The sequence below is a fragment of the Pituophis catenifer genome, unplaced genomic scaffold (assembly GCF_029215685.1).
Source record: "Pituophis catenifer annectens isolate HBS135680 unplaced genomic scaffold, rPitCat1.0.hap2 SCAF_2, whole genome shotgun sequence".
In the NCBI taxonomy this organism is placed as follows: domain Eukaryota; kingdom Metazoa; phylum Chordata; class Lepidosauria; order Squamata; family Colubridae; genus Pituophis; species Pituophis catenifer.
In genome coordinates, this window is record NW_027256882.1 from 258,890,722 (window position 1) to 258,913,934 (window position 23,213).

Consider the following 23,213-nt stretch of genomic DNA (forward strand, 5'->3'; position numbering starts at 1 on the left):
ATAAAAAAATCCAATGCGATTGTTTGCAGACAATATTTTATTCTCGTGGATGGTTCTTTCGAAGTAACTTCTTTCAGCATTCCAGACATTTTTAAAAACTATCTTGCTCCATTGAAGACTACTTGCAGGTTACCATTAAAACAAAGCTAATACTTAAAACTGTATTTTAATTATCTTATTAAAAGAAAGAAAAAAATCTTAGTTGTGGGGAGAGGAGAATGAAAATTCAAGGCTTACAGAAATAAAATAGAACAACAACACAAAAGTTTTATCCAACAGAAGATACAGGTTAAGTACACATAACCAGAATTATATGCAGAATTGAGTATTCAGCTACTCTGTAATTAAGAAAGTATTGAAATGACCTAAAATTACTTCTTATAGGAGTATTTTGCATAAATGCTTAACACTAGGATAATTTCCATAGTAAAATACTTGAACAAACAAAGCACCAAGAGGCTGTGTTTATATGAAATGTCAAGGCAATTTTTCAAAGGTCATATACTTTGTAAAAGTAGTGGGAAAAACAAGCAGAAAAATACCCTTCAGATTGAAAAAATAAATTTAAGGTCATAAAATAAAAGATAGGCTCAACTCAGTGGCAATCTGGCTTCTAGTGGCTTTCTACATTTCTAATTTGGCCTGTCTTCCTAGTAATGTCTGTAACAAACTGTGTTGACATCAAATGGCATGGGTGTGATATCATCATTCAAATGCTTCAATTACATATATGGGCTATGAGGTCTGAGACAAGTACAAATAGTTCTCAATTAGCTAGTCAGGATTGGAAGCTCTGTCGCTAACCAACATGGTTGTAAAGTGTGATGTCACATGACTATACCATCTTAATAATAGCTGTTCCAGCAATTTCAGTTCTTGTAGGGCCCAATCTGGGTTAGTCACCGGAATCAGAGATTTAGTCTCTGAGTTTTCAGACTCGTGCTGGAGCCCATTCTCAGGGAACTTCTCTCTCACCAGAATGAGAGATCATGAGACATGTACATTTGCCTTCATTCATAAATTTCAGTTGTAACCATCAGGTAAATTGGTGTAGCATGATGTGATTGCCATGGACAATCTTCTGCCAGCTTTCCCATTGATTGTGAGAAGCTGACAGTGAAGGTTGCAAATGGCGAGCACATGACAGTGACAAGAGGCAACTCTCATCATTGTGAACTAATTGCTGCTAAGTGCTTAAATCAAAATCATGAAACTACAGAGATGTTGTAATGCAATTTCAAGGACTAGCCAGAAGTCTCCTCATTCAGTGTCATTGAAAAAGTTGCTGAACAAATGCCATTAGCCAAGATGTAAATTGTATAATTTGCATGACGTCATTAAATACATGTTGTCATGTGCCTCCCAGGGTCCCCACAGTATACATATGTGCCCATTTTCTTATTCATTAGTGTATAATCCTACTTTTGCTCTATATCAAAATAATACACATAGCAAACTTCCATCAGTTCTTTTTTTTTAATCCATAACAAACCTGTGAAGTAAGTAAAGATAGTGGCTAGTTCAAAGTTGTTCCGTAGTGATATTTGACAGCTGAGAATAGAACGTGAATATTTTCAAACTTAATTCACCATTTTAATAATTAATCTATTATCATAAGCAGACTTTCCCCAATCTCCTAGATTTAAAACTGGAAGAATTCCCTCATTAGCTGAGAGTTCTGGGAGTTTTAATTCAATATACCCAGATATAAGACTGGGGACAAACTGGCCTATTATGGCAATATTATTTATGCATAAGAATTCTCTAACTCAAAATGTAAAACAATCTACAACAGATTGCCTTATCTCCAAAATGTCATAGAAACCCTTGCTTTTGATATTCCAAGAGTGCTGGTCGAAGTTGTGGGTCACTGCTTTTGTTCTCAAAACAATGGTCGCTAGGGACCATTACTGAGAAGGAAATGGAGTAAAAGGCCTGAAAATAACTTTGCAGCAAGAGACTTCATTTTGGACATTTAAAAGCGATGATCAAACAGAAAGAAAATATTTGTCTAATGGATGAGACACTGTATCTATTCTTAATTTAGGAAATATATTTTCGTTAATCATAAAACCACTATAGAGATTTTAAAACACCTTTCTGCCTGAAATCATGGGTTGCAGCCTTTCATCTTTCTTCCCAGTTTTCACTGCTGCCATTTTGATGGTCTGCTAATTGTCCTTCCTAATCCTGAGGATAAATTAACTTTTCTCATTCACATCAACTGGAGGCAGATTAACCTCCTGAAGTTTGTAAGGCCTTGAATGGAAAGTGTTGACTGTTAGTGATTCATGGGTACAACCTTTATTAGCAAAAGATAAAACACTAGTTGAATATTATTTTAGAGTACAAATAACTCCCTCCACTGCCACATGTAAAACAGTTTCTTTAGAAGAGATAATTGACTGCATTTTTAGCAGCTTGTAGTGAAATTGTAGCCTTCTTCCAGAAAAGTCAGATATCATCAAAGAGGTCTTCGGGGTCATCTGTGCTTTTCTCTTCTTCTGCCCTTTTCAAGGTCAGTTGCCTCTCTGTCGGTTTTGATGGAGCGGAATGTAGTCTAAAGTTGAAGACATATGAAATAAATTTATGATTTTACTTTAAATGAAATTAAATGCAGGCATAACATTGCAAAACATTATTTTTTAATATACTTTATGGAGTCTTTATTCAGACTTCAGATTTGGGAGAGAAAGAATATTTTTCAAAGATGCTTAGGGCTGTGTTATGGCAAAAACAGCATTTAAACTATAGAATTGGATAGTGTCATTTTTGCGCTTAGTATATTACTTAATTCCAAATATATATAAAATAACAATCCAACCAACAAAGTAAATGATATTATGGATGGTTTTAAACATTCTCGTATGCAATTTATAATATTTTCAACTGTTTTGACAATACAGAGTAAATCACATTTCAAATTCCTGGGCTTTACATTCTGTATATAGACTATACATTCTTAAGTGGTTCTTGTCCGTTTTTTTTAAAAGGTATCCGGGCATTAAAAATTTTGTGTAACCTTCTTAGCAGGTGGCAGCACCTCGTCATTGTTAACTGATCTCAAAACAGCTAAACTAGGTCAGACCTGGTTAGGCCACCACAAAAGGGTTAGGGTTAGCCATTTTTTAAAACAACTGATGTAGTTATTTATCAGGCATTACATCAGGAGCCAACATGAATTCTGAATTCGATCATATAATATACCGGAAAAGAAATCTCAAGCATTGTACAAAAAATATTTGTAATTGTGCAAGATTTCAATGAAATCTATTTAGTTCAAGGCACTAAATACTAAAGCCCCATTTTCTCAGATTAAAGCTAGGGGACAAGAGTAACCTAAGACATCCATTCCCCAAAGACAGCCTGACCCGTCTTCTGCAATATCTCCCTCAGTATATCACTACATTAATGCAGTTCCTCTCCTGTCTACACCATTCTCTTGTATTCTATTCATCATCACTGTGAATGGTGCATGATTCTAGTACCCCAATTCCTTACTAGTCAGCCACATTATATTTATTCCTGTGGCTGCTCTGATATCACTACACAGCCACCAGCCTAACTATCCATAAACCAGCCATAAAATTTAACCCCTCTGAAACTCCTCTTCACAATCCCCCAACCTCAAGTCCCACTCAAGTCAAATAAAGAGAGGGCTTCCGCTGGAACTCCTACTCCTGCTGGGGAGAGTGTTCCCCTGCCTGCCTCAAAAATGGCTGAAAACTGCAACACTTCTAAGGTCAAACACTCTGAAATGCTTTCACAACTTCACTTTCTCCTCCCATATTGGGCTGAGGTTAAATTTACTGATTTAAAATTAATGAAAATTAAAATGAAACCATGTATGAATGCACCTGTCTTCCAATATCAATATAATTCCAAATATGGAAACATGCATGACTATGAATTATGCCCAAAACAGTAAGAATGAAAACAAAAATTGCATTGTTTTTACAGAAAGTAAGCTTTTTTTTAAGGTATTAAGGTTTTTTTTTAAAACTGAAATGAGCTACACAAACTGAAAATGCAAATGTGAGTATCTCAATAGACAAATCACAGAATCAAATAACCACCATATGTGATATAGTGCCTATCCTAATACTGACAGGAATGAGGCTATGTGACAGAACAAAGTAAGTTATACACTGACATCTCAGCCTGAAGCAGAAGTTATGTGTCAGTTTCAACTACAATAATAATTTTGCCTTTAGTAAGATTAATTTAAACTAATAGGTTAAATTTGCCAAGATCTTACACAAGATCTACGTATGTGTACAATACTTGGTTTTCCCCAATTTGACATATCCATCAATGATTGACACTTTTACTGGTCTTTTCAAAAAAAGTTTTGTTGTTGAATTCCCAGTATGGGATTTGAAAGGATACATATTGTAGCATGATTCAAGTATTATGAAATGTTTCCCTAGAAATTCGAAGAAATATCCTGGAAACCTTTTGGCATGGTTTTATTGGTTTCTCAATTTTAGTGCTTTATTAGTTAATGGTGCATTGCATAAAAATAATGGAAATTGACAAGTGTTCTACTAAGAAATGCTTTGTGTTATAAATGAGTATTTGCATTCTATGTTAAGTTTTCAGATGCTATGGACTTTTGCTTCCCATCACTATGCAAAGCAACAATCTATATGCTTATTCATGGGGTGATACAAATTCTCACCAACAGTCCAAATGATTGAAGTATTCTCCATAGTCTTGGATTTGATCATTATTCCTAACACATCTGGAAGGTAGTAAACTGGGGTGGGGGGAGAGAGACTGGACTAAAACATTATTTGCATATTTAGGTAGAACTCCAGGAATGAAAATGCCAAGTCAATTTCGCACAGCAACCTGCTCGAACTGAAATTTTCAATCATTTTCATTCAGTTATTATACCTATTTTAATATATATTCATGCATTTGACAAAGGTGATTAGAACCACAGTTGACTGAAGTTATTACATTTGGTCCTAAATTTGGCTGCTGTTTTGTAAAAAAAACTCAGAAATACAAGTCTGGGATAAATTATCTCCACCTCATTCTACTCAAGTTGGTCTCTGTGCTGCTAGTGAGATATTGATGTTCATCCAATATGAAGCTCTGGGTTAGATTTTACTCATCTCAGGTTCAATAGTGACCCTAAAACACTCAGATTATCTAAACTAAGACTGCTTGGAAGCAACAAGTGAGAACTCTATTTGGAAACTTGGAGAAAGTGATATATATATGTGATATATATTAATGAAAAAGAACACATCCTCTGTTATGTTCTCAATTATCTTCTCTTCTAGTATTAGCTATTTTTAACAACCAATAAAAATAAAGAGACAGACAATTGTACAAGATGACTAATTCCTTCTTCTCTCTTGTTGCCATTTGCTCTCAATGTGGCTTCCACAGAGGAAAGATTCCAAAGCAGTATTTATATTCTTGTTATGTACTTATTCAAGAAAGGCAAGCAAACTAATGAAATCTCATACCATATAACTTGGCTGGGGGGGAGGGGAATGGAGAGTTCTATATCAAATATTTCTAGGAGGGAACTATCCCTGGCTTTAGGAATAGCTCATATTTTGGGGAGGGTGGTGGTAGTAGAGTGGGAAAAATCTATCAACACTGTAAAGTACATTGCATTAATTGAAATTTCACCTAAAAATACCCAACCAACCAACCTAAACCTCATGTTTGGCACTACCCAAAAAGATGGATGTAAGGGATGGCTATCTGCTTCATGTGTCCATGACAGAATATCAGGTGTTTAAAAAGATACCTGGTGATGTTGAAAACAAAGAGCCAGAGGAGAAGAGTTGCTTATTCATACTATTTCTAAAGATTAGAGTAACTAAAGTATCATAGGTATCAACATCTGGCAGAAATGTTTGGTTTAAAAAAAGAAGCACCTGCTTTACTCACAGCACCTTTATGCAGAAGGTGTCTGGAATTTCTAGATACTTTCTCTAGGTGCCAATTTAACAAAGCATATGTGCAAATTCCAGACTGAAATTTAATAATTTTCTATAGTCTATGATTAAAATAATATTAGGATTAGATGTAGAAACCTTCATACTTTTATGATATGTATAGATATGACTATTAAATAAACTAAACACTATCCAAATCAAACTTTTACTAATATGGTATCTGCTTTTTATGTTTGCTGAACGTAGGTGGTTAACCACACAAGTCTATTATTTTTAATTACTCAGTGCCAATTAATTCAGCATTTACTTTATATAGCAACTGTTAATTTTCTTGGGAAAATCCCTGTTTCCTTTTAGTTATCTTTTTTCTGTTGGTGCTTATCTACCAGTGCAATAGGGATTATTGACAAATAGACTTTTCTTTCCCTCATGTATGTATTGCAAAGCTCCTTTTGCATGAACAGGATTCTCTGCAGTAGGGCGACTAAATATACAGGAGAGAGAAAAGTGGAAGTTTAAACATGCAGGTAATTATACTAAATTTAATCCATTATTATTTATGGTTCGTTGCACAGTCAGCCAGATGTTCAAGCTAGATTTGGCTTTTTTGTCCATCTAATGAGTATTATTATTTATTATCATGAAGCCTTTGACTCATTGTTAACTCCTGGGGACTGCAGTTTTCTTGGCAAGGTTTTTGGAAGTGGCTTGCCAAAAAGTGATTGCCTCCTTCCTAGGGCGAAAAGTGACTGGGTGAAGGTCACTCAAATGGCTTTGTGTCTAAGGCAGGACTAGAGCTCATGGTCACCCAGTTTCTAGTCTAGCGCCTTAACCATTACACCAAACCGTCTCTCTAAATTTAAACTATCATTTAAAATTATAGTAAAAATTTACATGGTCAGAATTAGAGACTTTAATTAAACTGATTAGCCTTCGTACCTTTGCACAATAGAAAAAGTGCTATGTATTAATATATCATTCTAAATGTAATTTAAAAAATGAGGTTATAAGATGTATATTTTCATGTTAGTTTCTTAAGGTAATAATAATGAATTGAGAGTCAGTTTGGTGCAGTGGTTAAGACACTAGGCATTTTAAATGAGTTTAAATTTAAACACTAAATTTCAGCAACACTAAAACTATTGTTGCTCTATTATTTCTCAGCTGAGTCTGTTTGTTCTGTAGGATCAGATAAAAAAACTGACCAAGGAAAGGAATATAGTACTTAAGACTTATATACCGCTTCATAGTGCTTTTACAGCCCTAAATGGTTTACAGAGTCAGCATATTGCCCCCAACAATCTGGGTCCTCAATGCATTATTGCCTTTTCATGCTTTCTTCCGATCAGTTAAATGTATTTTGGATGAAAGAATGGGTCTTGCTGAGAAATAAAAGAATGTAAGAATTGGAAGATCATAACCTGAAATTTGGTTGGCAGGCTTTTATTGTACAAAAAAATTAATGTGGATTTAAAAAAATCATTATGTATGTGGCATATTGAGAATATGGAAAAATACAAGCTCAGATTGTTATTGACTTCAGCAAATGAAGCATTTTAAAGAACAGAAACATCAGTGATAAAGAGTTAATATATTAAGATTTTATTAATACAGAAGCATGGAGAAATTAAGATGAATTCAAGAGAACAATTGACTACAAAAGGACATAGTTTTCAATGATTTTCATATGAGCAGCTAAAAGTAAGGTTTAATTGGATAAAAAGTTAACTAGAATTGAAAAACACAAAACAGAAATTGAATTATATACAAATGATGAATATGTAATAGAAAAAAACATACACTTTTGTTAAGATTTGTAACAGAACAAATAAAAGATTTCATGTGAAAATGGGTGATTAATTGTTGGGGTATAACATAGAGATGGACACTTGAGAGAGAATGTGGGTAATAGATATTAAATTTACAGTGTCATAATTTAAGAGAGAAAAATTATAAAATGATGTATTATTGATACACGACACTAGAGAAATTATTAAAACAGTACTAAGGTATTTCAAACCAGTGTGGGAAATGTGAAAACCATGAAGGGACATTTTATCATGCATGATAGATTTGTAAGAAAGCTAGTAAATTTTGGCTATATAGTCATGCAATGATGAGAATGGGCGTTGTACTTACCTGATACGCCCCTTCTCGATGCTGCTGTCACGGCAGTCATGCATGGGTGTCGCTACGGTGCTGATTAGTAGGACTGAGCCCACTGAAAACCTTAGACCCGCCTCCTCCTGCCTCTCTTCAGTTTTGAGGCGAAGGTATTCAGTAGGCTGACGTGTCTATAGAGATAAAATGAGAAAGGTGAAAATGCCACCCGCCCCCAGAACCCTCTGTACCGACTAGGGTGGGGCTGACTGCCGTGACAGCAGCATCGAGAAGGGGCGTATCAGGTAAGTACAACGCCCATTCTCCTATTGGCTGTCACGGCAGTCATGCATGGGACATACCAAAGCTCTTGTCCTATAGGGTGGGTTCCAGTCGGACTCGTTGTAGCACTCTCCTGCCGAAGGCAGCATCAGCGGAGGCGTAGGAGTCGAGGCGGTAGTGCCGGATGAACGGAGTCACCGAAGTCCACGTAGCCGCCCGGCAGACCTCCTCTAGTGGAGCCTGGGTAGCCCAAGCCGCTGAAGTGGCGGCACTTCTGGTGGAGTGTGCCATGATACGTCGTGGAACAGGTAAGGACTGAGATTCATAAGCAGTGGCGATGGTAGCCCGCAACCAACGGCCGACGACGGAGGCTGAAATACGAGCACCCATGTTGGATGGTTGGAAGGAGATGAATAGAGCTTCAGTTCTCCGGAAGGACGCAGTACGGGATAAGTATATCTTTAGAGCCCTGCGCACATCCAGGGTGTGCCAGACTTTCTCCAAATGGTGTTGAGGCTGAGGGCAAAATTTTGGTAGGACGAGTTCCTGGGACCGATGAAAGGTGGAATTAACCTTTGGGATGAAAGCCGGGTCCAAGCGGAGTACTACTCTATCCTTATGAAAGATGCAGAGGTCAGAGCGAACCGAAAGCGAAGCCAATTCCGATATCCTGCGTGCGGAGGTGATGGCCACCAAAAAGGAGACCTTGAGGGACAAGAATTTCAAGTTGACTTCCCGAAGGGGTTTGAAGGGTGGTTTCGTGAGAGCAGTAAGGACCTTGTTCAGATCCCAGGTAGGGAACCTGTGGATTACCGGAGGACGTAGATTAGTGGCACCTTGTAAAAATGCCCGGATGAGCGGATCCTTCGAGAGGGGAAGGTCCGGCACAAAGGAAAGAACCGATGACAAGGCTGCCACCTGGCGGCGCAGTGTGTTGGGTGAAAGACCCGCGGTGAAGCCTTCCTGAAGAAAATCAATCAGTTGGGCCACAGAAAGAGAAGATGGTTCCAGGCGATGTTTGGCACACCAATGAATGAATGCTTTCCACGTAGAATCATAAATACGAGCGGTTGAAGGCCTGCGAGCTGCTAGGATGATAGGAATGGCCGCTGGTGAAACATTGGCATTGATCAAACATTGCCGCTCAACCTCCAGGCGGTTAGATGAGAGGCCTGGGGTTCTGGGTGCACGAGGTTGCCCTGCTGCAGCACGATCTGATCATCCGGGATCTGCCACGGGGGTGCCACTGAAAGTGACACGAGGTCCGCAAACCATGGCCTGCGGGGCCAGCGAGGAGCCAGGAGGATGAGTTCCGCCCGTTCTTGCAACAGCTTGCGAATCACCTTGGCCACCAGAGGAAAGGGAGGGAACGCATAGAGGAGTAGACCGTGAGGCCAAGGACTGCGAAGAGCATTCACCCCTTCTGCTCCCTCCGAGGGAAACCGGGAATAGAAGCGAGGCAGGCGGTGGTTGGTGCTGGAGCAAATAGGTCCACCTGTGGCCTGCCGAACTGACGAGACAACTGCTCGAATAGATGCGGAGGGATGCTCCATTCCGTGTTGTCTATCCGGAATCGACTGAGGGAGTCGGCCTGGAGATTGTCTTTCCCGGCAATGTAGTCTGCCCGAAGAGAAGACAGGTGAGCTTCGGCCCACAATCCCAGATGGAGAGACTCCTTCATCAGAGCCCGTGAGCGAGTTCCGCCTAGTCTGTTGATATGCGCCTTGGCCGAGATGTTGTCCGTGAGGACCAACACATCTCGGCCTCGGACGTGTGGCAGGAACTTCCGGAGTGCTAGGTACACTGCTCGAAGTTCGAGGACGTTGATGGAAAGTACTCGTTCGCTCGTTGACCATAGACCTTGTGTCGAAAGAGACTCAAGGTGAGCCCCCCAACCGATGAGACTTGCGTCGGTCGTTAAGACTACTCTCCGGGGCTCGTGGAACCTGCAGCCCTTGGCTATCGCTGGTGAAGTCCACCAAAGCAGAGAGGAGACCACGTGAGGAGGAAGCTGGATAGTCCGCGAGGACAGTGTGGAAGGAGTTCGTTGAAAGGGGAGTAACAGCCACTGGAGCTTTCTGCTGTGGAGACGAGACCAAGGAACGATCCTGTAAGCGGACACCATTTTTCCCAGTAAGGTGGAGAGGTCCGCCAAGGAAGCTGATCTACGACTGCGGATACGTGTCGCTAGGGAAGACAGGCTGGCTTGCCTGTCGTGGGACAAATAAACCTCCACAGAATTTGAGTCAATGACCGCCCCTAAATGTTGAATGCGTGTAGTTGGCGCTAGGTGGCTTTTAGCCCAATTTACAGAAAAACCATGTGATTGCAGTATGTGGATAGTACGAGTGACATCCAACTTAGCCTGATCAAGAGAGCGAGAAAGGATGAGAATATCATCCAAGTAGAACATGGCTCTGACAGGGATGGAGGAAATATGAGCCATAAGGGCCGCCGTCACCTTGGTGAACACCCTAGGGGCGGAGGATAAGCCAAATGGTAGAGCCGTGTATTGAAAATGGCAATCATTGTGACAAAACCGAAGGAATTTGCGGTGGGCCAGCCTAATTGGGATGTGGAGGTAGGCCTCCGTTAAGTCTATGGATGTCATGAAGTCGTTCAGTCTAATCCCCTGCAGGATAGTCTGCAGCGACTGCATCTTAAACCGGCGATAAACAATGTGCCGGTTTAAGGATTTTAAGTCCAGTATGGCCCGCCAACCGCCAGATGATTTGGGAACCAGAAATAGTCGGGAATAGAAACCCTGTGACCACTCAGCGTGGTCAGGACAGGCTCAATAGCCTTAATCTCCAGAAGGTGTTGGATAGCCGAATTGATGCGAGCGACCTTGATGTGATCCCGGGAGGGAGGACATCGCAAGAAAAATTTTGGGGGGGTAGAACGGAACTCCAACGAGAGTCCGAAACGAATAGTGGACCTGACCCAGGCGTCTGAGACAGAACAGTCCCAGATGTCAGCAAATAGGGAAAGCCGGCACCCTATTGAAAGGTTTAGCGGAAGGGCCGACCCCTAGCCCCTCGGAAGGCCCGCTTAAACCCAAATCTGGCCCCTTGTCTAACCTGGTTGTCCTGGAGGGAAGGACCTCTGGAGAAATAGGAGCGTTGAGACCGATGGGCTGAGAAAGAGGAATCTGAAGATCGAAAGGAATGAGAGGAACGAAAATAGGGATGGGCCTTGTTGTCCGGGCGACGATTCAGAGAGGGAAGTACCTTGCGGTGGTCCTTGGTCTCCACGAGGAGCGGGTCCAGTTGAGAGCCGAAGAGTTTCTCGCCAGAGAATGGGGAGGAAGCCAATCTCCACTTGCTTCTAATATCAGCTTGCCAGTTACGAAGCCATAAGAGGCGACGTGAAGTGACTGTAGATCCGATGGCCTTGGCAGAGAAGCGGGCCGCGCTGAGGGTTGCGTCGGCAGAAAATTCAACCGCTGCTAAGATCTTATTCAGGTCCTGATGCGAACGGTGATCGGCAGCTGGGAGGCGAGCTTGCAACTGTCTTAGCCAGAGAATAGTCACTCTGTTAAAGAACGATGCAGCCGAAGAAGCCTGCACCGACCAGGCAGAGGCCTGATGGCCTTTAATCAAGGTTCGCTCAGCCTTCTTTTCCTCGGGCCTCAAGCATTCCTCAGGAGGACCTGTGAAGGGAGAAGCAGAAGACAATGCCAAAACTGGCTGATCAATTGAAGGAACCTGTAATAGTTGAGAGAATTCAGGGGCCACATTGAAAAGGCGTTTGTCCAAGTTATTGGGAACAGGTCCAGACCCTGGAAGGGACCATTGTCTGCTGACCACATCCGAAAACAATTTTGGAGCAGGTACCACTTCCTTCTGAATTGAAGGTTCCTGGAACAAGGCATTGGCAGGATCCCCCGAAGTGGAAGCCGTGGCGTCTGCAGAAGATGAAGAAGAAGCAGAAGAAGATAACCCAAGGCCAGTGACCATTCGAGCCTTGTGAAGTAACGAGCGAAACATCTGTGGACGGAAGAGGCCTATGAATGCAGGTTGGTCAGGTTCCAGGCCATCATTGTCTGACAGGTCTTGATCTGCCACGATTTTGCCCTCTGAAAGGGAACCTTGGCTGACCGAATCATCCGGGTCATCAACCTCAGGGACGGGATCTGCCTCATCCTGGGAGGAAAACCCCCCCGATTGGCGCTGGTGGGTGAGAGGGGCAGAAGCCTCAGAAGGTGGAGCAGATTTTTGTTGAAGTCCCTGGGAAATACCCTGGCGAATGGCCTCTGCAATGAGAGCAGCTAATGCAGGGGTAATCTCTGGTATAGGTTGGGGCACTTTATCAGAAGTCATGATAGGATGAGAAGGCGAAGGCTGGATGGCAGAAACTGAGGAAGCAGGGACATCTTGGGGCCCTAGAAAAACGGAGGCCGCCTCTGAGCCACAAATAAAGTCTCCCCCAACAGACCTATCTGGTGACAAAGATGGGATTGGCCTCTGGTTAGGAGGATTCAAAGGGAGAGGATCGTTAGGTAGGTCTTCGGCCTGCTCAGGTGATCCTTGCAGGTCTGCTGCAGCTTGGGCCTTGTGAAAGGCCCGTTCAATAGCCTTATGCCGCCTTTCTTCCTCCCGAGATTGTTTAGATGAGGAAATTCGGGAAGAAGGTGCGGTGCTCTTAGCCCTGGACTTGCTTGGCCGCCCTTTTGATGTCCCCTCCTCGGGGTCTTCATCCCGGGGCCTCTTCCCTTTACCGCGGGCCTGGCGGGAATGGTGGGGTTTAGATGCGTCCGCCATCTTGGGTGGGAAGCCACGCGGTTACAAGTGCCCAGTAAAACAATTTAGAAGCCCCTAATACTTGCGGTTAGGCCCCCAGTAGTTAGTCGGGCCGATGGGAGGTCGCTAGCCTGATGGCTAATAGCGCGACCTGCGGCTGAAGAAATGAGCGCCAAGGCCTCTTGAAGGCGGAGCGAAGGGGCGCGCCAAGGCCCTTTAGAAAAGGCGGATCAAATCGCGCCTAAATGTGCTGGTCTCCAAGCCGAGCGCCGCGCTCTTTCAACAAGAAAATCACCCGGAAAAGACCCCAAGAGAAATCTGAGGGGTCTGTGAAGAATCCTCCGCAGCGATTTGAGGCTGCAGGAAAGCCGGGAAGCGTGGCGGAGCGAACTCGCGCCCGCGCCTATGTAGCCGCCAGCCGTTTAAATCCTGATTAACCAAGCCAGGGGAGCAAGCGAAAGGAGAAAACCAGTCCGTTCCGAGTCAGAAAGCCAAGAGAAAATTGATTATTAGAAAGCACTCTAAGACACAACTCTGTCCTGACAGACCAAGCTGAAAAACTGAAGAGAGGCAGGAGGAGGCGGGTCTAAGGTTTTCAGTGGGCTCGGTCCTACTAATCAGCACCGTAGCAACACCCATGCATGACTGCCGTGACAGCCAATAGGAGAAGAATTTTAAAGACTAATATAAATAAGAGAATTTTTGTTATTAGTACTTATGGACAATGAATTAGAAAATATGGTAAATTTATTTTGTGTATGATAATGCAGCAAATTATTGTATGCACAAAAATGGAAGAATAATGAAATTCCTGCAGTGGAAATTTCGATTTCTCACTTTCTTTCCTTTTTTCCCTTTCAATTTATTTCCCTTTTACTCTATTAAAAGTTTTTAAATGAATGAATGTCCCTCCCCAATGGTTGCTGAGGCCAATGCATAAAAATTGCACAAACTTGTACAACACTTCCCTATTAGTGTTTGGGGAAAAAAAGTCTTATGAAAGAATACTAGATGGATTCTTGATTTCATCATGCATAAACACATTTTATATCAAGAACCTCCCTAGCATAAGCTCTGCTTAGCTTTATTGGAAAGTTAAGAGGTAGCTCCACATCAAGTGCTTCTATGATACCAGTTCTTAATCATTTAAGAATAAGACATGATTTCATGAAATACAAAAAACAAAGTTTGTACTTAGCCCTTAAATGGACATTTTCCTTTCCTCTGAAATGTGAAAAGGAAAAACCTGCTCTGGTTGCATTTCTCCCCTTCTAAAGTGTTCACCATTTTCCATTAGCTTCCGAAATAGTTGTTCAAGGTAAATGTTTAATGAGCATTAAACTAACATTTGCCAATAATTTATACACAAAGATTAACAAAGCTCCTTAAAATGTCAGGTGGGTTGTTTTTTTCCCATCTGTGAGAAAGAGTAATTCACTTTGGAAAGAGTGGCTATCCAATTCTGTAGTGGGTTAGTCTTGCAGACAGGAATGCTACCATCAATTCTTAATAAACTTGCAAGGAGTAAATTATTTAACTTGGAAGCTAATTTCCTGTCTGCAAACAGAGGCAGATCTCACAGAAGAATGCTTTGTGAAATGCAGGTAGATTAATAATTTGCCCTTGCTGTATTTTATCATCTTGAAATAACTCAATCATGTTCTTCTGTGACCTTCTCAAAGACTTTCTTGGTATAGAATTACTTCTTGGAAAAATAATGATATTCTAACCCCAGATTTGTTGATACTTGAATGTTTTATTGAAGTTCCTGCAACTCAATTCAACAGAACTTGTGTGAACATAAGTGGAACTACAGACATACAGAAACCAAATAACACTACCAATGGAAGAGAATATTTGTAGCTCAGGGTTGAACTGTGGGGTCCTTGGTGCTCTCTGAGTTTCGCTGTTTTCTTGCATGTGTTTCAATACTAAACTAGGTAACATCATCAGTGCATGATGACATTTGAAGGGGGAAAAACCCTACACATTGCAAATACAAACAACCAAACATGCTGCAGGCATGAAAGGACATCGCCTCGATTCTTCTATCCCACTTCTGCATATATCACAATGTGCTTTTATACTTTCAGTTTCTGCTATATATGAGCTGCCCTGACAATTGCACCTATCAGTAAATCTATAGCTATTAGGTACTATATATTAACAGCTTATCTCCTCTCCCATTCCAAAATGTATAAAGCAGTTTTGTTTGAATGTTGTCATCGAAGGCTTGTCTAAATTCTGCATACTGCAAAATAGTGAAAAATGGTGGGTGGGTGGGTGGAGGTAGTTCTCAGCCTACAACCACATTTGGGAACAGAATTTCTGCTGCTAAGCAAGAGTTATATCCAATTTTACAACAATTTTTTTTTGGTCATGGTTATGTGAATCACTGAAGTTAACTGAATCATGAGGTTATTAAGCGACTCTTGCTTCCCCCATTGACTTTTTTTGTTTAAAGCTGGCTCGGAAGGTCAAGAATGATGAACACATGATCCTGGGATGCTGCCATCATAAAAACATGTCAGTTGCCAAGGGCCCAAATTTTGATCATATGACTATGAGGACGTTGTGACAGTCGTAAGTGTGAAACTGATTGTACATCACATTTTTCAGTGTCACTATAAGTCCAAACTGTCATTAAACAAACGAGTTTTAAGACTATCTGTGCCACCAAATTTATAGCTGATACAGTAGGAATAAACTTGATATAGAAGTAAGTTATGACTGCAGTACAGAGTATATTGATGAGGAAGGCTTTTCCCATTTTCCTTTCTTTTTTCAAGGTTTAATTGATTCATTTAATTATTGTTTTATGAAATGAATTCCTCTACTGCCCTTCCAGGAAAAAAAGATGGATAATATTTGCCAAGCATAAACGTTTCACTTAAAGCTGAAGATGTGTGGTTTTCTCTTCTGAAAAATAAATAACAATAATATGCTTATAATTTGCTAACACAGGGAAAGGTCTCATCTGCAATCTTTCCTTAAGTAAAAGCACATTGTTGTTTATGCTGTAAAACCTGTTTTCATTATGCATGCTGAATAATCCCAGGGGCAAAACCAATCTTCATTTTATATTTTGGAGTAACCATTTATGTAGGTCCAGGGAGGACTTAATTAGTAGGAAATTGCTGAAATTAACAGAATTTATTTGTTCAGGATTTTAAAATAGCTGTACTATATTTTTATGTTATGAAAACAATGGCAGTTGGATAAATTGCGGAGACTTTTTTTTTACATAGAGATTCTTTACTTGCAAGGTCCTGTTAATGTAGTTTTACAATAAAGTAGAGTTAGCTCATCTGGTGGTGTCTCATGTCTGGTTTATCAAGGAAGGCTGATATCAATTTGCAAATCTGAAAGTTCAAATCTTCCACCTTCTCCTAAACAGCACGAGAACCTAGGGAAGATCCCTTCTGAGTTGTTTTCTCCACCCATTATGCAGCTGTAGGTTATGTCCTCTGTTATCTCATCATTCTCATTTCTTTGCACCATCTATCAAGGTCTTTCTCATATACTATGACATATACAGGTATTGCTTAATGACAACTTTCTGTAATAGATAGGAGTACTAGCTTTCCCAGGTTATTATGGTCATATGAAAGGACTCTCAGTCTTTATAATTATGTCATTAAATCCACAAAAACAAGGCATATTTTAAGTTAATAGAACTGAGTGGTATTTAAGAACAATTCTGCAGATTTCAGTAGTGTTTGTTTGTGTGACACATTAAAATATTAACACATGACAGACATCAACCTAAAGTTGACAGACATCAACTTTATCACCAGGAAGTGACATATTGATAAATAATTATAAAGATTACACACGCAGAGAGAGAGAAAGAGAGAGAGAGAGAGAGAGAGAGATTTCTTTATATTCTGTCTTTATTATTTTTACAAATAACTGAGGCAGCAAATATCCAACACAGCTTCCTCCTCCTCTTTTCCCACAACAACCAACCTGTGAGGAAGCTGGGCTGAGAATGATTGGCCTAAATTCCCCCAGCTGGCTTTCATGGAAAAGGCGGGACTAGGTAGACAAACCCTTATTTATTTATTTATTTATTTATTTATTTATTTATTTATTTATTTATTTATTTATTTATTTATTTATTTATTTATTTATTTATTTATTTATTTATTTATTTATTTATTTATTTATTTATTTATTTATTTATTTATTTATTTATTTATTTATTTATTTATTTATTCGTTCAATTTATATGCCGCGCTTCTCCGGAGACTCAGGGCGGCTTACAATGTGTTAAGCAATAGCCTTCGTACTTTTGTATATACCTGCTTAGTAGGGCTTTTGCCCCCCCCAGGCGGTGTTCTTTTTTTTTTATATACAAAGTCATCTTATTGCCCCCACAATCCGGGTCCTCATTTTACCTACCTCGAAAGGATGGAAGGCTGAGTCAACCTTCAATATATAAGGCTTTTTGCTCGCCTTGATTTGTGCTGTAAGGCATCTACAAATATAGTTGAACCAAATTCCTGATTTGGGGATTGCTAGTCTTTTGATAAAAATCATCAATTTGTGGGGTTTTTTAGGGAAATTTTTTAAGATTTTAAGGGGTTCTGGGAGGGGGGTTTGTAATGATCTTTCTAGAGAAATTGGGAAGAAGACTCTGGGGGATGGGGGGGGAAATCCACCAGGGTCAGAGCCGAGCCCGGCACAGGGTAACGATTTGGGAGGTGTTGGTCGAGGGACTGGGAAAGGGATGGGGGACGATACCTATGAGGTTTGTACCATCAGCACGGTAGATGGGAGGCGCAGATATGGCGGGAGCAGGGGACCATATCATGTGTTGGGGGCTCGCACTCGCTGTTTGAGAGCAATTGCTTGCCCCGGTCCCCATGGCTCCTCTTGGAGACTAGGTGGCTTAGATACTCAGGATCTGGGCCTTCGGCTGATGTTATGCAATGCCAGGTCCGTGGTTAATAAGGCCCCCCTCATTCACGATCTTATACAAGAGGGAGGAGCGGACCTGGCGGGTATTACGGAGACCTGGTTGGGCCCGGAGGGTGGCGTCCCTCTGGTTGAAATGTGCCCACCAGGCTTCAGAGCATTCCATCAGCCGAGGGCCCAGGGGAGGGGCGGGGGGGGTGGCGGTTATTATTAACGAGGATCTGGATCCGAGGGAGACCACTGTGCCTCAGATAGCCGGATGTGAGTCCCTCCTTGTGAGGTGGGGCCGTGGGGTTCAGATGGGCTTGTTGCTTACGTACCTGGCTCCCTGCCGCGTGGCAACAGCCCTTCCTGAGCTACTCGACGTGATAGCCACGGTGGCAGTAGATACACCCAGGCTTTTAGTCATGGGTGATTTCAACTTGCCATCTGTCGGTGAAACGTCTGAGGTGGCTCGGGAGTTCATGGCTTCCATGACGGCCATGGACCTGACCCAGTTAGTTCATGGCCCTACTCACAGGGGAGGTCACACTCTGGATCTGATTTTTGTCTCTGGCCAGTGGTTGAGTGGTCTTGTTATAGGGGATATAGACATGGAACCCTTGTCATGGACTGACCACTCACTCCTTCGCCTAGATCTTCGAACCGCGACCCCTCGCCGCAGGGAGGCGGACCCAATTAGATGGATCCGCCCCAGGCGCCTGATGGATCCTGATAGGTTCCAGACGGAGCTTGGGCCATTTCCTGAGGATCTAGCACATGACTCGGCCGAGGACCTGGTAGCCGCCTGGGATCGGGCGGCTGGTGGGGCCTTGGACCGAGTTGTGCCTTTGCGGCCTCTGACCCGATGCCGATCCCGGGTGGCTCCTTGGTTTACTGAGGAGCTGAGGGAAATGAAGCGCCGGAAAAGACGCCTGGAGAGCGGTTGGAGGGCCAGTCTCACTGAATCTGATCGAACACTGGTAAGGTCGCATATTAAGGCCTACCTAGTGGCGATAAAGACGGCAAAGTCTAACTACTTTTCCGCCTCTATTGCGTCATCAGGGAATCGTCCGGCCGCCCTGTTTAGGGTGACCCGCGCCCTGCTCCATCTGGGAGTGCGGGAGGATCCCTTAGAAGGCAGGGCGGAGGATTTCGGACAATACCTGTATGACAAAATCGCTCAGATCCGGGGGGATTTGGACTCTGACTGGGTAGATCAGGGCAGGGTGACGAGGAACAGTCTTGAGAATGTTATCTGGGAGGAGTTTGATGCTGTGACTCCCGATGATGTGGACAGGATTTTGGGGAGACTTAGTGCGGCCACATGTTTACTGGACCCGTGTCCCTCCTGGTTGGTACTGGCTTCCCGGGAGGTTACACGAGGCTGGCTCCAGGGCGTTATTAATGCTTCCTTGAGTGAGGGTCACTTCCCCGCTGCCCTGAAAGAGGCGGTGGTGAGGCCTCTCCTCAAGAAGCCGTCCCTGGATCCAGCAATATTGGCTAACTATCGTCCTGTCTCCAACCTTCGCTTCATTGCGAAGGTTGTTGAGAGTGTGGTCGCGCAACAGTTTCCACAATTCCTGGAGGAAACATCCTATCTGGATCCGTTCCAGTCAGGTTTCAGGTCTGGGCACAGCACGGAAACGGCATTGGTCGCGTTGGTCGATGATCTCTGGAGGGCTCGGGACAGGGGTTATTCCTCTGTTCTGGTCCTATTAGATCTCTCAGTGGCTTTTGATACCATCGACCATGGTATCATGCTGCACCGGCTGGAAGAGTTGGGGGTGGGAGGCACCGTGTTACGGTGGTTCTCCTCCTTTCTCTCCGACCGGTCGCAGTTTGTGTTGGCAGGGGGGCAGAGGTCGACCTCGAGGCCTCTCATTTGTGGAGTGCCGCAGGGATCGGTCCTCTCGCCCCTTCTGTTCAACATTTATGTGAAGCCACTGGGCGAGATCATCCGTGGCTTTGGGGTGAGATACCACCAGTACGCTGATGACACCCAGCTGTACATCTCCACCCCAGGCCACCCCAACGATGCCCTTGAAGTGATGTCCCAGTGCCTGGAGGCTGTGCGGATCTGGATGGGGAGGAACAGGCTCAGGCTCAACCCTTCCAAGACTGAGTGGCTGTGGCTCCCGGCATCCCGATATAGTCAGTTGACTCCATCACTGACTATTGGGGGCGAGTCTTTGGCCCCCACTGAAAGGGCTCGCAATCTGGGAGTCCTCCTGGATAGGCAGCTGTCTTTGGAGGAACATCTGACGGCTGTTACCAGGGGGACCTTTTATCAGGTTCGCCTGATTCGCCAGTTGCGGCCCTTTCTTGATCGGGATTCCCTGTGCACAGTCACTCACGCCCTCGTCACCTCTCGCCTTGACTACTGTAACGCTCTCTACATGGGGCTCCCCTTGAAGAGCACCCGGAGGCTCCAGCTGGTCCAGAATGCAGCAGCGCGGGTAGTGATGGGAGCAACATGGCGCTCCCATGTAACACCACTCCTGCGCGAGCTGCACTGGCTCCCGGTGGTCTTCCGGGTGCGCTTCAAGGTGTTGGTTATCACCTTTAAAGCGCTCCATGGCATAGGGCCTAGCTATCTCCGAGACCGCCTGCTGCTACCGATGACCTCCCATCGACCCGTGCGCTCCCACAGAGGGCCTCCTCAGGGTGCCATCAGCCAAACAATGTAGGCTGGTGGCCCCCAGGGGGAGGGCTTTCTCTGTGGGGGCTCCCACCCTCTGGAATCAGTTGCCCACGGAGATAAGAAGAATCCAGGACCTCAATGCCTTCCGTCGTTCCCTGAAAACCTATCTTTTTCAGCAAGCCGGGTTGGCTTAAGAAGAAATTTTTAAAATTTTTAAATCCTTTTAATTAGTCTGCGATTTTAATTTTTTGGGCCAAATTTTATATATATTTTTAAATGTTTTAATATTTGTATTCTATGTTTTTTATCTTGGCTGTACACCGCCCTGAGTCCTCAGGGAGAAGGGCGGTATATAAATTCGAAATTAAATTAAATTAAATTAAAATCCTGGAAAAGCTAGTATTTCTGAGAAATTAATGTCAGTGTGTTCACTTCTATTCAAAGGGGACTTTACCACTGTAATAACATGAAACCTGGAAAGATGTAGATACATCACTCAAATTTCTTTTGTTGCTGCTATTTCTAATAAAATGTTATTTTATTAAAATTAACATTATATAATATCTTTAATGGGTATGTTAATTTTGAATGATCACAACTGTAGCTTTTATGAAGTTATTCATTTTTAAAATTTTGTTATATGGAAAAGAAATTATTTGCAAGCTCATTATATAAAGTATTTTAATTTTATAGGTATGTTCATATCTTACTATTCGATCAACCAATTTATCACATTAAAGGAAGAGCAGAAATAATCAGAGATGTAAATAATTATATTTTGAAAGTGATTATACATGTACTGGAACTTGTTTTTCACTTCTGTCCAATGGAGCAAAGGAGAGATGTGTACAAAATATAATGAGTTAGTCCATTATTTGAAGCACAGGCAAACTTTCATAAAATTACCATCAATAGTATTGGCTGATGAAATTGGCTCTTCTCCTCTAAATAGCTAATGGTAGCCAAAAGAGTGACAAACAGAGTAATGTTTTGGATAGACAAGAGAATTAATGAACTCAATTGAGAAGAGGTTGCCAGCAGACAGCAAAGGCTAAATGTAGTCTTCTCTAGATAGACGGCTAGAGACAGCTGTATTCTTAAATCTTTAATGCCAACATTAGTTAGGATTTATAGCAAGGCAACTCTTCTAATAGAAGGATATGCATGTCCCACATTTACATTACTTTCAGTCCATAGGTATAAAAACAAGCATATTTGTTTGTTTATTTGTTTAGTTAGTTAGTTAGTTAGTTAGTTAGTTAGTTAGTTAGTACTGTATACTACTGAATCTGTTCATATTCTCAGTAACTTATAATACTACCATGCAACAGTTAGTAACATCCAAAGAATAAACTGAAATATCACAGGAAGAGGAGTAATACAATCAAAAGTAATGTGAACAAAACAGATGAAAAAACAAAAAAAGGAACAAAAAAAATTGTTCAGCAGCAATAAAACAGTCCTATACGCAGTTTTAGTAAAACAGAAACAATCAACAGAACTCTTTACCAATGTAATTAAATGACAAACATGAATCCTTTCAGTTGATTTGATGCAAACTGAGCAAATCAATACAAAAATCAGCGGGAAACACAACTGAATTGTATATTGTCATGCGATAGCATATGTAATCTTTTTTAAAATTAAATAAAAAAGAACAGAGGAAGCCAATGAATTTAAATACAATAATGTTTCACTGTATCGTATTACTTATTTGATTGGTGTGAAACAGTACACTAGTGGACTTATTTAAAAATAAAAAAAACTGAGTGAAGAAATAGGTAGCTCAGGGAAAGAAAATCTGAATTCCATTGTAAACCAGAAGTATTTTGTGTTATAATTGCAAGGCCACTGAGAAAGGAGTTTAACAAAAATCATAGTAGAGCGAAAAGCAAGACAGAAATGTTTAGTTTAAAGATGGTTGTTGTCCCTAATTTATGAGCATTTGATGTTTAACTTTGTGTCTGTATACCATATACAGATAGATGATAGATAAATAGAGATGATAGAGAGAGGGGGGGAGGGAGGGAGAGAGAGAAAGAGAGAAAAAGAGAGAGGGAGGGAGGGAGGGAGGAGAGAGAACTCAACATATATAAGTTCTTGAGTAGAAAGTTGGGATGGCAGAGCAAGACTATTGTATTATTGTAGCTGGAGTGGGTCTGGGTGTAGCCTGATATTAACTATATTCCATCAAGTTGCTTTTGACTCTAGCAATCATAGAGATAAATTTTCTCTATGACAATCTGTCCTTAACCTGGTCTTTCAAGTCTTCCAATAGGGACATCTCTATTTGCCTTCCTTCTTCTAATAATGCATTCATTGCCACTCTAAGTCAACAAGTGGTTGGTCATTCTTTGATTTTGTTTTTCTTTTTTCTACCTTTCCCAGCATTAGAGCCTTTTCCAGAAAGCTGGGTCTATGCATAATGTGTCCAAAGTAGAAGCGTGAGTCCTTAGTGTAAATATTTTGCAAGCAGCTGACAAAATATCTTGATCTGAACTGGTTTGCCTTAAACTGGCTTAGGGTTAAGTTGGTATCTGTGCAACACGGGGCAGGCTACAATTTGAGGGTGGATATTGTGCAGGCAAAAGAGTATAAATCATCCTAACAGATTGATTTAGT

General features: G+C 41.9%; 1 protein-coding gene across 1 annotated transcript in view; it reads right to left on the minus strand.

Annotated features, from left to right (window-relative positions):
- Positions 1–2,285: 2,285 nt before the first annotated feature.
- The window catches only part of XRCC4 (X-ray repair cross complementing 4), a 106,039-nt gene continuing 85,111 nt past the window's right edge, over positions 2,286–23,213 (minus strand). Inside the window, exon 8 of the mRNA XM_070935779.1 lies at positions 2,286–2,560. Within this exon, the coding sequence (XP_070791880.1) occupies positions 2,455–2,560 (106 nt within the window). The 3' untranslated portion in view covers positions 2,286–2,454. The remainder of the gene's footprint in view (positions 2,561–23,213) is intronic.